The 16433-nt window shown below is 43.5% G+C and overlaps 1 protein-coding gene across 1 annotated transcript in view; it reads left to right on the forward strand.

The window, feature by feature from the left end:
* Positions 1-16433, forward strand: part of DISC1 (DISC1 scaffold protein) — a 349681-nt gene that overhangs the window by 324730 nt on the left and 8518 nt on the right. The window contains exon 12 of the mRNA XM_027094035.1: positions 10624-10741. Coding sequence (XP_026949836.1) covers positions 10624-10741 — 118 coding nt within the window. The remainder of the gene's footprint in view (positions 1-10623; positions 10742-16433) is intronic.

Below are 16433 nucleotides of genomic sequence, written 5' to 3' on the forward strand. Positions count from 1 at the left end.
CTATAGGAGAGGGAATGAACCTTAACCACAGAACAAACATCTTGAGGCTCAAGCCGCGTCTTTGGTGGGTAAGGATGTATGTGCGCATGCAGGGATTTTAATTGATTTTTAAACTTAAGTATTTCTATGGCTCAGCAGTCTGTAAATGCAGACTGCTCCGTCACCTGTCCTTTCTTTATGATGTAGCCTGTGAATTTCATTGCAGGAATTAGACATTTTTAGGGATAGGCAACTATTGCTGATTCCTTATTACACGACCAAGGAAAATAAGGATCCGAGCAGGGTAGTTGGACACAGAGTGGGATGTCCAAGGTGGGGACCTTCCCTTACACCACAGGGAAGCATGGGAACATGGGTCCTGGCAAGCATGGGAACTATTGACAAGTTCTTTTTTTTCTTTTTTTTTTAAATTGAAGAATAGGTGATTTACAATGTTTCAGGTATACAACACAGTGATTCAGTTATATATATATATTTTTTTTCAGATTCTTTTCCATTATAGGTTATTATAAGATATTGAGTAGAGTTCCCTGTGCTATACAGTAGGTCCTTGTTGTTTATCTATTTTATTTTATTTTATTTATTTTTTAACATCTTTATTGGGGTATAATTGCTTTACAATGGTGTGTTAGTTTCTGCTTTATAACAAAGAGAATCAGTTATACATATACATATGTTCCCGTACCTCTTCCCTCTTGCGTCTCCCTCCCTCCCACCCTCCCTATCCCACCCCTCCAGGCGGTCACAAAGCACCGAGCTGATCTCCCTGTGCTATGCGGCTGCTTCCCACTAGCTATCTACCTTATGTTTGGTAGTGTATATATGTCCATGCCTCTCTCTCGTTTTATATAGTAGTGTATATATGTTAATCCCAAACTCATAATTTATCCGTCCTCCTCTCCTTCCCCTTTGATAACTATAAGTTTTTTCTCTATGTCTGTGAGTCTGTTTCTGTTTTGTAAATAAGTTCATTTGTATCATTTTTTTAGATTCCACATATAAGTGATATCACATGGTATTTGTCTTTCTCTATCTGACTTTACTTAGTGTGACAGTCTCTAGGTCCATCCATGTTGCTGCAAATGGCCTTATTTCATTCTTTTTCATGGCTGAGTAATACTCCATTGTATGTATGTACCACATCTTGTTTATCCATTCGTCTGTACTGACGGGTTTCTTAAGCACAGCACCCAGCACAGTGCATTTCCCACATGATATATAGACCCGAAGGGTACTTGTTGATTTCCTCAGATTAATTTTTAAATCATAGCAAGACTTCTTACTTCAGTTATCAGGCTTTTCTCATTCTACTACTTGATGTCATTCCAGACATCGTACTGCCTCTGCCTTTAGAACTACTTTTGACAACATTTTAAAACACGAGCCACTTCAGTGTTCTTGATCCAATGACTTAACCCAAGGTGGAGCCAGTCTGCTCAAATGTGTGGCAGGTCACCGCTGACAAATAACATTTCTGAAAGTGTTGCTTTGTTAGGTGTGGTAGCCTTTCATAAGTAAAGTTGGTAGCTACAGCAGTACCTGCCTGACTAGCAGTTTAACCCAAACAGTTTCTATTCCAAATACATTTTCTATTCGGGAAAAAAAATTATATATATATATAATTTCCTTATCACTCTGGATGTAACTAGGTGAGATGTTTTCACCAGATACTCGTTCTTATCAAAACAATTATTATTATAATATAATATATTCCCTACCCTTGGTAGGGAGCTTCAATATGTCCTCCAGTTTTAAAACTTTCAATGTTGATATTTTCCAAATTTCATAGGCAAGGGCCTAGTCTTGTTTATGGGAAAATCACTAAGTAAAAAACTCCTTGCTGAGCCTGGCCCCAGAGTCTGTGACTGTGGTTTTCACCAGTGTGTGCAGGCATCTGCTCAGGGTAGCAACTCAGGGTAGCATTTTTGGATCTGAGTATAGACTTTTCTAGATAAATGTTTTTAGAAAGTCATTTTAATGAGAAAAGCCTGCCCAACAAAGGAAATCCTATTTTCTCTTTTAAATCACGCTTCCCGAGTTTGGTGAGCAGGACAGAAATTTGACATCAGGTCTAATTCAACACAGCTGAAAATTTCTGCCCAAACGCTCAAAAGTCTACGGGTTCTGAACATGAGGTGAGTTAAGCAAATTCTCTTTGAAATATTGTCTGACCGAGTTAGGGCTACCAAATCAGACATGTGTGAAGGGACGGTATGGAAGATTTAGGGCTCTTCCTGAGGCCGATAAAAGGCGTGTTTGTGCGGAAGGGCTGGGGCAGGCGCCTGGGACCCGCCGGCTGCCCTAGAGGCAAGGATTATCCCAGGCGAGGCTGCTCTTGGCTGCCTCCAGAGAAAGGAACTGTTCAGAGAGGTCTTACTGTCTCTGCCAGGCTCTTCACACTTCGTGAGAGGCGGCCTTGGCTAAGGCAGGCTGAGAAACAGCATCGCTTCCTCGAGACGTGGCGAAAAAGAATTCTCCATTCCTTGCTTTGACAAATGTGTCCTGAGCATCTTTTGAGAACCAGGCAGGTGGCACTGGAGCTCCAGGGATAGCAGGACCGCATTCTGCTACTGTGTAGCTGGGGAGACAGGCAGGTATATACGTGCGGAAGAAGTTCTGTTCGTGGTGCTGGAGGAACACTCCTAGCAGAGTTGAGGTGGTAGGACATTCAGGGATCCAGAAGCCTGCCTGGAGGGAAGAGAGAGGGAGCATTAGCCAGGCCGAGGAGGGAAGAAAGGCTCCTTAAGAGGCCTTTTTCCCGGTACTGCTTCTTTCATTCTGGCGCACGGGGAAAATAGTTACTCCTAGGGCTAAACAATGGAATGGATGTATAGAAAGAAAAAGTAATAATTTGAATGGCTGAAAAGACTGCCTGATGGGACAAATGACTGGAGGGTTTTCAAAGCCACTTTGAAATGCCGAACAACCTGTACTTTGTCCATTCAGTCTTGCAAATCCTACAAAACTCCATTTCAGCTACGAATACCAATGACTTTGTAGTGGGTGATATTTTAATTTTCGAGTATCCGTCACGTAGTGATGTAGGGTTTTTTTTTTTTTTTGCCACATTTAATTAAATAATAAAGTGAAAGCAAACGTTACCAATTTCACGCTGAGAAGAGCCGCGTGCATGAAGAGCTACTGGATGTGGTTCAGAGAATGTTCACTGGGAATCTAGCAAGGCAATGCGAACGATGGGCAGTCAAAGCTGTCATATTCTTATTCAGAAAGAAGAAACTCACGGTCCTTCCCAAGTGACACTCCCCTGCTCTCTTCTGCTTCCAGCCTTGTGTTTCATGGGCATGGGGACCAAAGGTCCCTCGCTCATCACTGCATCCCACGTTGTCCTGGTTACCATAATCGCCACTTCTAGGTGATGTGTATCCAAGTCGTGGAGGGACCACCTAACTGGGTGAGGGTGAGCCTTCTGGGAATCAGAGCAGACTTTGCAGAGTTCTGAGGGAGGAAAGGGAGGAGAAGAGACATCTTCAGGCGCCGTTTGCTTCTCTGATTTCTTTCTGTCATCACTTTGTAGCCCCCTCATTCCCACCCTGGGCCAGCCCAACACAGATCCCTTTCTGTGTTTCCCCCCCTAAGTCAGATCCAGAAGAAAGAGCTGGCTAGATGTGGGGAGACCTGCATCTTGGACCCCAACCCACCACTGTCCCCTTGTGTGACCTTCAGCAAGTCACAGGACTCTTGGAGACGCCTTCAGTGTGTGTATAAGGGGGAACTCAACTAGATGGGGCTGAGGTTCCTAGCCCCCCGCCAGCTCCAATTCCCTCTGCTTCTAGGTGTGAAGGTGTGCAGGGGTGGGCTCGTGACATTCTTAGCAGCCCTGACTGAGGTGGCCCTTTGTAAATGCTGGCATTTGACGTCCTGGGAAACAGGTGGGAGCGAAAATGAGGGGCTCCACTTTCTTGCAGTTACATCCCAAGCTGGGGCCTCCAGAGCAGTGCACCTGACTTACAGGTCACTGTTTTGGCTTAAAGAGAAATGCCACTGTTTCTGAAGATCTATTGAAGGACAAGTTTTTTGAAAAGAAGTTTCCTTTCTGTTAAACAAGCAGACAAAAGCCCTTCAATAGCTCCTATTTCCCTTTTTATTTTTAACTTTCCACTCTGGCTTAGACAAATACTATGGATAAAATGAGAGACTGGGGTAGAATTGACAGTAAAGCCCCTGCTTTCCTGCCAGGGGGTTCTCTGCAGAGTGAGCCTAAAACCCACTGGCTTAAAAGGACACACTTGAGAAAAGTGTTCTCACAGCAAGAGAGAAACCAGTGGTAACAGGCTTTATGCTTCCTGAAGAGACCTGCCATCCCGGGTGACTGTAGCACGCACACACACACACACACACACACACACACAAACACACACACACACTCATATTCCCAGGAGGATGCAATCATTTAAATAGGGCAGCGATTTCGTCCTTCATCCCAGGCAGTGAGTGTGCCCCCAAGGGGGGTGTGAGATCCCGAGACAGGAATTCACTCGTGTCTTACCCTTCTGCCTCTTGTGATGGAAGCATTTTGCTGTGCCGTGTCCACTAAAGAGTCATTTTCCCCAAAGCTAGAAGGAAGCAAGGTCCCATTGGTTACATGCTAAGCAAATATGGTGTTCAGAATCTGCTCCTGCACATTCGACCAGGAGCCAGGGATCTGGGGACCAGTGACCAACAGCGGTGGCCATTCATTGAAATCTCTTTCTCGCACTTCTCGGCCTCATAGCCACAGTTCTCAGCTGGCTGCCCACCCTGAGACAAGTCAGAGCATTAGCACTTTAGTGAACTTCAAGATCCTGTGAGTCTAGGGACTGGTGAGGGAGTACTTCCTGCTAGCATTTGCAAAGGTCCTGTCCATCCAGGCAGGCTCCTGTGTGGGGTATACCCATGTATCGTGCTGTTTTAGCTACTGTGGCTGCATAACAAATCACCCCCAACTCAGTGACTTAAAAAAAAACATTTATTATAGGCATGAATCCGTGGGGAGGGCTGTCTGCCCCGTAATGTCTGAGTGTTCGCTGGATAGCTTGAAGGTGGAGCCTGGAATTGTCTGAAGGCTCAGTTCCTCCCGTACGTGGCTGTTGGCTGGGTCCTTAGTTGGGGCTCTCAACCAGATGCCTACACCTGGCCTGTCCAGGTGACTTGGGCTTCCTTGGGCTTCCTCACAACATGGAGACTGGGTTCCAGGGCAAGTGATCTGAGAGACATATCAACTATTATGATCTAGCCTTGGAAGTCAGGCATGTCACCTCTACCGTGTTCTTTTCATCGGAGGATCCTTAAAGGCCCAGCCATGTTCAAGGGGGAGAAGTAATAAACTGTCTCTTGACAGCAGAGAGGAAAGGTTCTGAAGGCCATACTGCTGTGGCTGGACACACACTCCGTCATGCCTGGGCACAGCATGGAAATGACAATGAAGCTCTGCCTGGCCGCTCCAGGGTAGGGTTCACAGGCAGGACCTCTACAACTTTGTCCGCCTGATGCTCGTGACTCTGGTCCAGTCCTGCCCTCTGTGGACAGATGGGATTTCTTTGGATGGAGTGGAATTTTTCATCAGATTGATAAAATATGTAAATCTGCCCTCTCATCGGCTGTCACTTCTCAGTTTAGGTCTTAAACTAACGTCATTCCCAAGATTCCCTGTGAGAGCATTATGGTAAAGCCATAAACCACTCAAATAATACTCACCCAGGTCACACTCGGTATCCTTTCAATACAGGATCAGGATCTGTCCGTGGTGGTTTGTGCAGGAACTTGATGGGGATTCTGTAACCTGGAGGAGCAGCCCTACGAGAGAATGCCAATCAGATCTTCTGTTACTGTCAGAGAACCTTGATCTCGCTGAGTTTGTTTCCTTACGCCTCTTTGCGCTTTTTAGTCTTTATTTTTTTGTTGAGGTATAGTTGATTTACAGTGTTGTGTTAGTTTCAGGTATACAGCAAAATGATTCAGTTATATATAAAACATTTTCCATTATAGGTTATTATAAGATATTCAGCAGAGTTCCCTGTGCTCTACAGTAGGTCCTTGTTGGTTATCTGTTTTATGTAGAGTAGTTTGTATCTGTTAATTGCATACTCCTAATTTATCCCCCCTTCTCCTTTGGTAACCATAGGTTTGTTTTCTATGTCTTGTGCTTTTTAATCTTCAAAATTGTTTTTTAAAAATATTCAGTTGTATTTCTTCCATACTTTTCCATTATGGCTTGAGTTAGTGTTCTTAGTAACTTTTTTCTTTATTATTTTTCAGAGATGTGGAAAATACAACAACGTATAGAAAAGAAAAGAAAAATGTGCTATAATGCTGCCCCTTCAAATAATTGTGAATATTTTAGTGCTTTGCCTGTTTGAGTATTTCCTCATCATTAAATATTCTTGTATTAAAATGGTTTTAATGGCTAAACACAAATTGAATATACCAGGACCTATTTTAACTGTCCCCTTTATCGTTGGACATTTATGTCATTTCCTCTTTCTTGTACTCAATGCAATTACTTTTGCATTACTAAAATAATAAATTATTATTTAACATATATGATAGACATTTTTCTATATTTATTTAAAATGATTAATAAAAATTATTTAAATTTAAATATATAAATTTTCTTTTTGATAGATTCCAGAAAGGGGAATATTGGATCATAGAGTATAAACAGTTAAAGTTTTGCTACATGGTCTTAAATTACTTTCCCGAATTCATACAATCACTATCAATTTGTACATAATTTTAAAAGGAAAATAGGTGGGGATTATGTGTTTGGAGGAAGATGTAAAGACATATTTTAAATGGATTTAATTCAGCTTAGATTTCTATTTGTTTTAGACTTAAGATCAGGATTGAATCATTTGATTCCATCGAAGAGTGTTTTACATTCCTCGGTTCCACGTTCTGTTTCTAGGCTTTTTTGTCTCTTTTAAGTGTATTCTCAGTCATATATATTTTCCCACTGACACTGTATTTTTTTCCTTCGTGTATGACTTGTGGTTTCACTGCTGTCAATCATTTTTCTCCAGATGTTCTCTTTCTTCATGTCTCATTTAGTTCATGCGTGACTGTGGCGTTACTCATTGCCCATTGTCTTAACTTCCATGTAATTTGTCTACTCCATAATTCTGCATCTTTGAATGATAATGTTACTACTTTTAGGATCAGTAAAATATATATGTATATGTGATTTTTATGTATTTGCTGTTTTCTCATCATCACTGCTATGGTCAGTTCTGAACAAACCTTCAAGTATGCTTCACATGCCTTCTTGTGTAATTGTGTCCATTTGTCTGCAAAATCTTATGTTGTTGTCACTAGAATTCTTTTGTACATACATTTTTTTGTAGCTTATTAGACTTCTTGAATATTTACGGTAGTTATGGGTAGTTCCAATCAGCGCTGTTTTCTTCTGATGTAGTTGACCATTTGGGATATAAACTTTAGGGCATTCTGGAGTCGGTATAGTGAATGTTAAATCACATATCTGGGTTAAATGGTTATTCTTGGACTCCAATTATAATATTATATAACTCACGGCCTCTAAGGACTTTCTAAATATCACCACACCTGGGGATTTTGTTGCTTTTGCTGGGCATTAATTGTAGTTTTTGTAGTAACTCTGCAGTTTAATCTGAGTATCTATCTTAATTGTTTTTCCTATGCAAAATTCTTTTTAGTATGCCTTCTAAGACTTTCACCATTAGATGGGAAAATATTACTTTTGCATCTGGTTACTTTTCAATTCTGAGCTCACTTTTTGCTGCATGTTTATTTATTATATTTTTATTGAGATATAACTGACATATAACACTGTGTAAGTTAAGGTGTACATCGTGTTGATTTGATACATTTATATATTGCAATTGATGACCACTGTAGCTGTAGCTAACACCTCTGTCACGACACATACTTATCATTTCTTTTTTGTGGTGAGAACATTAGGTTTGACATAAATACGCTACCATGTGGAAAATAGATAGCTAGTAGGAACCTGCTGTGTAGCACAGGGAGCTCAGCTTGGTGCTCTGTGATGACCTAGTTGGGTGGGATGGCGGGGGGGAAGGAGGTCCAAGAGGGAGGGGATGTGTGTATGCGTATGGCTGATTCACTTCACTGTGTGGCAGAAACTAACACAACACTGTAAAGCAATTATACTCCAATAAAAAAAAATCTAGTCTCTTAGCTTTTTTTTTTTTTTTTTTTTTTTTTTTTTTTTGCTTTATACGGGCCTCTCACTGTTGTGGCCTCTCCCGTTGCGGAGCACAGGCTCCGGACGCGCAGGCTCAGCGGCCATGGCTCACGGGCCCAGCCGCTCCGCGGCATGCGGGATCTTCCCGGACCGGGGCACGACCCCGTGTCCCCTGCATCGGCAGGCAGACTCTCAACCACTGCGCCACCGGGGAAGCCCTCTTAGCATTTTTTAAGTATGTAATTCAGTATTGTTGACTATAATCACTCAGCTGTGCGTTAGATCTCCAGAATTTATTCATCTTCTAACTGCAAGTTCATACTCTTAACATCCTTTCTCCAACTCCCCTACCCCCAGGCCCTGGCGACCACTGCTCTACTCTCTGTTTCTACAAGTTCAGTTTTTTTAGGTTCCACATATAAGTGACATCATACAGTATTTGTCTTTCTCTGTCTGGCTTATCTCGCCAAGCACAGTGCTGCTTTTTTCCTTTACCTTTATTCTAAGATTCTCTCTTTTCTTTCCTTATTCTCTTGACATTGTTTATTCTTTTCTTTTAAAAATCCATGGCCCTCTAGATGCCAGGCATTACCCTGAGGCCCTGCCCACAGGGAGTTTACAATCACTTGTGAGAAACTGACGCATGTCAGAATCTGTGCTACAGGTGGAAGCACTGTTTGGGGCCTTGGAGGAACTGCTGGGGTTCAGACACAGTTGGAGGAGGGGGCACAGGCAGGAAGACTCATGTGACGGAAGGCAGTGGGGTCCGTTCCAGGTGGCACAGGTTTGGTGGTACATAAGAGAACAGAGGGCACGGAATGAAGTGTGGGCCTCGCACCAGGTTGTAGGAGGGCAGGGTTCCGACTCTGCTCTGCGGTGGCTTTTCTAAATTGAAATATAGTTACTTTACAATGTTGTGTTAGTTTCAGGTGTGCAGCAAAGTGATTCAGATATATATATAGATATAGATATAGATATACACACACACATATATATATTCTTTTTCAGATTCTTTTCCATTATAGGTTATTATAAGACATTGAATATAGTTCCCTGTGCTATACAGTAGGTCCTTGTTGTGTATCTATTTTATACATAGTAGTGTGTATATGTTAATCGCACACTCCTAATTTATCTCCCCCTCCCTTTCCCCTTTGGTAACCATGTTTGTTTTCTATGTCTGTGAGTCTGTTTCTGTTTCATAGATAAGTTCGTGTCATATTTTAGATTCCACATATAAGTGATATCATATGGTATTTATCTTTCTCTGTCTGACTTACTTCACTTCGTGTGATCATCTCTAGGTCCATCCATGTAGCTGCAAACGGCATTATTTCATTCTTTTTTATGGCTGAGTAAGGTTCTATTGTATATATGTACCACATCTTCTTTATCCCTTCCTCTGTGGATGGACACTTAGGTTGCTTCCATGTCTTGGCTATTGTGAATGGTGCTGCTGTGAACATTGGGGTGTGTTTCTTTTCGAATTAGAGTTTTCTCCAGATATGTACCCAGGAGTGGGATTGCTGGATCATACAGTAACTGTTTTTAGTTTTTAAAGGAACCTCTATACTGTTCTCCATGTGGTGGTTTTGTACAGGAAAGTGACATAAAGAGGGCTCTCTGCTGGTTCACGTGTAGAATACAAGTATGAAGGGGAAACACTCGAGAAGGAGGGAGCTCCCAGACTTGGCTACTCATTCATGGAACAAATGAATGCCATGTGCCTACCATGTGTCTGACACTGTGCCAGGAGCTCTGGACCCAGCAGCTAGCAAGACATCATTGCCTGGGCTCTTACGGGGCTTGACATTCATTCTTCCTGCTTTTATGGGGCTTACGCTCTGGTGAGGGAGAGGGAAAATCAATACCTATGCCGGCAGTGGCAGCAGCTGTACATATAACACACACCTCGTGGCATTTAAAGTCTCCTCAATATTCTAGCTTTCAGGGACTGTGACAGCATGCGAACAACGTTCAGTGTCCTGTTAGATTCCTGTACCCCTAGAGGAACATCTCTTTGTTCTCACAGGTCAGCTCAGTTGCTCTCGTGACTTGCCCAGTCCCTCTTTGGTTAGCATTCCTATTTTAGTGTGAGTTTGCCCATGGATGCGGCTTGAAGACCCAGGCTTCCCCTTTGATAAATCCACTTTAGGGGTTGATGTACTGGAAACAGGTCTTTGAAATGACCGGATGAGGGAGGTCAACTGTGGAGCTATGTAGACACAGCTGATCATTGGGTAATAACCTGAAATTGTCATTCTCAAGAACGACCTCCAGGGGAGACGGAGGTTCCGGCATGATTCTAATGGGCTGCAGGAGCTGGTGCAGCTCTGTAGGGGAGTCTTCCCTTTGTGGACCATTGGATAAATCACAGATGTGTTCACAGCCCTGAAAAACTCTGTAGTTTATGAGTGATCATTTTCTTTTTCTCTGGCCAGGAATCTTACGTCCTTTCGGCAGAACTTGGAGAAAAATGTGAAGACATTGGCAAGAAATTATTATACTTAGAAGATCAACTTCACACTGCGATCCACAGTCACGATGAAGATCTCATTCATATCCTTTTTTTTTTCCTGCAGGTTAAGCACCTGTTAGGTTACTTTGTAAGAGAAAGTCTTAAAAATTATACCGTTTCCCCATGCCTCAGCAGATGCAAGCAAATAGATACTCCTGGTATTTCGAGTTCAACACACCTCAGATCCCTGAGATTATTCAGTATGCGATGTTTCTCTCTAGTTTTTGGTAAGTCAGCATTTTTGATTATTAAACCTGACGGCTAAAAATTAGCAGTGCAGTTCAGACAAGCACACGACGAGGCCAAAGAAAAATGGAGTTTCAGGGGCTGTGAAGCTGGGTTTGTGGGGCTCAGATGGTTATGGGTCTGCCTGCCTCAGTGTTCGAGGGGCCTTCTGAATACCGAGAAACCCAAATCCATCTTTGGTTTTCTTTTCCATACAATTCTGCCGTATAACGGGCAGGAGAGTGTCACAAGTAACAGGACTTTGGATCACTCCTTTGTACAAGATTCAGTGCATTTCCTGTCACATCTGCAAATAACCTTTATCAAAACCAGTTGCCAGTGACCGAGATGCACAAGAATCTCCTGGCTTAGGTGTGCAAGCCGGTGGAGCACTGAATCACATGTAGATATGTGCGTGCGTTCCGTGTGTCCCTGCCTAGTTCTTTCGAGGGTAGATGGGTGGGTGCAAGACGTATGAAGGCATATACAGCCCCATTCTGTATCTTTTCAGTTACTTAATCGTAAGCTGACACTCCTCTAGATGAAAGTACTTCTCTATTCATTCATCCTTTCTGTTCAGTAGTGTGACTTTTATTAGATGTATTTGTGAGAAGTGTAGCTATTTTGGACTTTGCTTCTCGTCGCTGTCTTACTTTTCAGAATCCTCGTTCTTACCATGCTTTATCGGGAGTCTGTGTGTGTGTGTGAATGTATGTGTATGTTTAAGGAGCTTTGGATGGTCAAGGATTAATCTTAATCACAAGTATTCAGATCCACGGTTTAATGACAGATTCAATGTTGCGTTTCCTTCCTCCTTACAAACTTCAATCTTTTGCCTTGCTTGTTAAACTTAGCAGGAGATTTTTTCAACTTAATCCGTTGATTATTTTCACATGGCTCAAGGTGGATTTTTAAAAGCAGACATTCTGTTTTTGGTAACTCCCTGCCCCTTACAAACTGGTGTTTAAGCTCTTATGAAAAAGTTGGCCAAAGAAACAGTAGAAGCAATTTTGTTCTGCACTTTTGTTTATTCCACGTCCATGGATCATGCAGAATTGAGCAGTTGTAAGGTGGCACGGCCTCCAGCAGACGGGCAAGTAACCGGTTGTGAGTACCTGGGAGCAAAGCCCTGCAGATGGCCAGTGCATACAGAGCGGTTCCTGGCTGCAGTCTAGCAGGTGGGCTTGTTCCTCAGTGGGAAATCCCTCCAGCTTGTGGTGGGCTCAGGTAGCAGTTCTGAGAGCTGCAATCAGGGTCTGTGTTAGTCTCTTGTTTAGAAATTTTCCAGAAGGTTAGTTTGATTCTAGGGAATGGGGTTTTCTCCTGAACAGGGTTGGGTGGTAGGGAAGAAGCTGAGAAGAGACAGAGCTGTGTATAAATAAGATACTTTTAGCACAGGGTGATCAGCTCGGTGCTTTGTGACCACCTAGAGGGGTGGGATACGGAGGGAGGGAGACGCAAGAGGGAAGAGATATGGGGATATATGTATATGTATAAATGATTCACTTTGTTATAAAGCAGAAACTAACACACCATTGTAAAGCAATTATACTCCAATAAAGATGTTTAAAAAAATGCTTTTAGTTTTCCCACAGCCAGTCCAAGCCAGATTCAGGAGCGGTGGGAATCACAGAGAGTGGATAAAGCCTCTTGCAGCATCTGTAAAGTCAGATAATAACATGTACTTCTAGGTTTTCATTTGGGCTAAATGAGGTTATATGCAGAAAATATGTTTAATATAGTTCTTACACATGGTAAAGTGTTTGGTTTTAGGTAGAAAACCATTCTCAGTGTCTGTCACAAGCTCAGACATCCCGTTTATAGATGAGGTTTCAAGGTAAGTTGATTCAATCATTTTGTAATAAATCCTTGAAAGAATTAATTGGTAACTACACAGTGACTTATATGGTCATTTAATTCTAATAAAACTGCCGTAGACAGGGATTATTCTTCCTACTTGATAGTTGAGAAAACTGAGGCTTGGAGATTGTGTGGCTGGTCCAAAGTCGTTTCTGATGAGGGGGCAGAAGCATCCGGCCACAAGCCCCATGGTCCTTCACGGCCAGTCAGGAGGCAGCTATGCCTGTAAGGAGCTGGACAGGCCTGTTCTGTGGAACATACAGTTACTATAAAAATATTAAGCTATAACAAAAGTTGTTTAGTGAAGTTACGTTTATTGAGAATTTTGCTGATCCTTGCTGAGATAAGTGAGGATATAGAGGGGACATGTCAAACCAGGGTTGGGAAGCACTGCTTTAGGTACTGAAATCATTCCCCCAGCAAAAATAACCTCTACACCACAATACGGATTTCGACCCAGACTTTCCTCTGAAACCGTGGCTTCGTTCTGTGTCACGGATTGACAGTAAGTACACAGAAGGTATCTTTGAGTTCTAACAAAGCAGCACTTAGTTTCAAGTGGACTCGGCGCCCTAAGTTAGAAAGACATGTTTACAAGACTCTGCGGAGGCTTCTTACACAAACCAAAGCCCTCGTTTCCAATGAGAACTTATCTAGAGATTCCAAGAGGCCGCTGAAATCCTCTGGCCACACTCCGACTGGTTTGTGTTTCCATTCTTGATCAAAGAGACAAAGCTGAGTGCAGTTGAAAGAAACAGCTTGCCGTCAGCAACAGGAAAGAATTTCCCAGCAAGTGTAATATTTTTGTGTGATTCCATTAAGGGCTCCGCCAGGGCCTCCTGTTCAAAAGCTGCGGAGTGAACGTGATTCCTGTGCGTCCACATCAGTGTCTGTGTCCAGAAGCTTCAAGCCTTGGACACTCCAGATGTTCATTCCCCGAGTGGAAGGCACGGAGCTTTGCAGAAACCGTTTCGTGTGATGAGGCCCTGGTAGTGTGGCATCAGCAGAGGGTGGACCAGTCGCCAGCAGTGGGGTTGAGTTTCCCAACAGATCCTCTGGGTCTCCTGACTTAACATCAAGGCCACGGGCAACTGGCTGGGAGTCTCTCGCTTTTATGAAGAAGACACTGGATTGACAGATCGGAGGAGGGGGAGAAGACAGGGAGAAGACGTGTCTCTTCATCATCCTGACAGGCTCACTGAATTACAAGTAGCCAAATAACACCCCCAGCCCGTCAGCCACCTGGGGGTGAGCATGTGAGAAGCGTCTGCACCATTAATTGGAAGAGCTGGCGTCGCAGAGGTGACTCACGCCTGGTGTCTGAGGCGAGGATGGGAGGTGTGACTTCACTGCCACTCAAGCCGGGATTTTCAGGGGCATTAGTCTGACTCTCTAGTATAATTTCAGTCATTTGGGATCCTAATTAGCAGTTGGGTGTTGAAAAACATTTTGAGTGTATGGAATGGTTCCTCCCTGTTTATAATGCTTGAACTGAAAACCATCTAGGTTAAGTGGATTTTTTTAGCAGGGAGTTTTTCCTTTCTCTTTCAGCTTCTACTACATACTTTCAAAAGGAAAGAAGGACACCTGGGATCTGGACTCTGGGCAGCTTTCGGACCCCCCAGGGCAGCGCTGCTCGCCTCTGAGTCGTAGATAAGACAGGGACAGACTCATTCTGTTTGTGTTTCTATTTGCATTCACATCCAGGAAGCTCTCCTGGAATTCCGTTCTTTCTGTTTATTTGGAACACGTGGTGCCTAATCGATTAGTTTTGGTGGCGCCTGATGGCGTGCAAATACTCTAAATACATCCAGGCACTTGCACAAACACCACATCCCCTTAGGAGCCCTTGCCTGGTTCAGCTTTCAAATGTGCAGCTGCAACAGACAAAGGGAAGGGGAGTTTGAGGGGCTTGCTCTGCCTCCTTGGAAATGCTGTCTGCTTCTAGGGCTAAAGAGCTGTGAGAGGGATTGTGACCATCGTGGAGCTCCACAGTTTCACAGATGAGAAAACTGAGACCCTAAGAGGCTGCTGTTTGAACACTGCGTACCCTGGGCTGATATGCCTATGGCGGGCGGTGCTCTTCCCTTTGGCTCCCACCAAAGGGAGTGGGATGGCAAGAGCAGGACTTGGAGCCTCACAGGGGGGAGAGGAGGGAGCCCAGGAGAGGGTGTGGGCACTGGGCTCGCGCTGCTGGCTTAGCCCTAGGTGGGCACCACAGGGAGGGCCCCTGTCCAAGCATCACATCCACTGAAGCAGGTCGCATGTAGGCGGGGTTTTCCTCTTTGCTCTTCAACAACTGTGTCCCTCACCTTTGGCTTTGGGAAGGAAAGAAAATTCCCAGGACTGAGGAATCACTGCTGATATGAAGAAATAATTCAGCAAATGAGTAGCTGTTGCAAAGGGCATACTGTTGTTTCTTTTGGAAGCAAACTAGTTCAGGGCAGGTGAACTGAAGACCTACTTTTGACCCAGCTACTAAAATGATCGCTTGGCATCTCAACTGGCAGTAAATCACTCAGTTGTTTCTATATATAAACAAAAGACCCCTTTTAGAGAATTTGAGGATCTTTGCACATGGCTGCCCTAAAAGACAGTATTGTGTAACCACTGCAAGACATCTGTGAAACATGCCTTGCTGTCTTATTCCTTGCTTGTTGCGAACACCGTCTGCACAATTTTACTATCAAGAGTATGATCTTATTTGCAAAGCAGAAATAGAGACACAGACGTAGAGAACAAACGTATGGCTACCAAGGTGGCAAAGGGACGAGGGGTGGGATGAACTGGGAGATTGGGATTGACATATATACACCATTTACTATGTATCAAATAGATAACTAGTAAGAACCTACTGTATAGCACAGGGAACTCAAGGCTCTGTGGTGACCTAAATGGGAAGGAAACCCAAGAAAGTGGGGATATATGTATGGCTGATGCACTTTGCTGTACAGCAGAAACCAACACAACATTGTAAAGCAACTATACTCCAATAAAAATTAATTTTTAAAAAAAGAGATAAAAAAAGAAGTAATGTTCTTGCCTAATTCAGGTGTAGTCTATCCCAAGGTGGTCTTGGGTTCAAAGGTGTTTTTAAAGATGTTGGCATGTTAATCCTTGTGCCACTGTTGTAATTAATGTGCAATTTTCTTAGGTACCACAGATGTTTGGTGGCATATCTGTTACAGAGGAATGATACACATACTTAGCTAGAGAGGTTTCTAGGGCGCAGGCGTTCGAAGAATCATTTAACTCTTTTGAGACCTATTCTTGCACTTAGATGGAGTGAGCACCTCTTATACACATAATTTCCTGTACTGGAGTTTTACTTTATTTCCTCAGCACTTGGACAAAAATCAATGAGCTTATTGGAGGAGCAATCAGAAAATCCAACTCTAGTAGTCTTAAGATTTTGGTTAGGGGCTTCCCTGGTGGTGCAGTGGTTGAGAGTCCGCCTGCCGATGCGGGGGACGCGGGTTCGTGCCCCGGTCCGGGAGGATCCCACATGCCGTGGAGCGGCTGGGCCCCTGAGCCATGGCCGCTGAGCCTGAGCGTCCGGAGCCTGTGCTCCGCAACGGGAGAGGCCACGGCAGTGAGAGGCCCACGTACCGCAAAAAAAAAAAAAAAAAAAAAAAAAAAAAAAAAATT

This window comes from Aethalodelphis obliquidens, unplaced genomic scaffold (genome assembly GCF_003676395.1).
Source record: "Aethalodelphis obliquidens isolate GAN/ISIS:26980383/991018 unplaced genomic scaffold, ASM367639v1 scaffold87, whole genome shotgun sequence".
NCBI classification, from domain to species: Eukaryota; Metazoa; Chordata; class Mammalia; order Artiodactyla; family Delphinidae; genus Aethalodelphis; species Aethalodelphis obliquidens.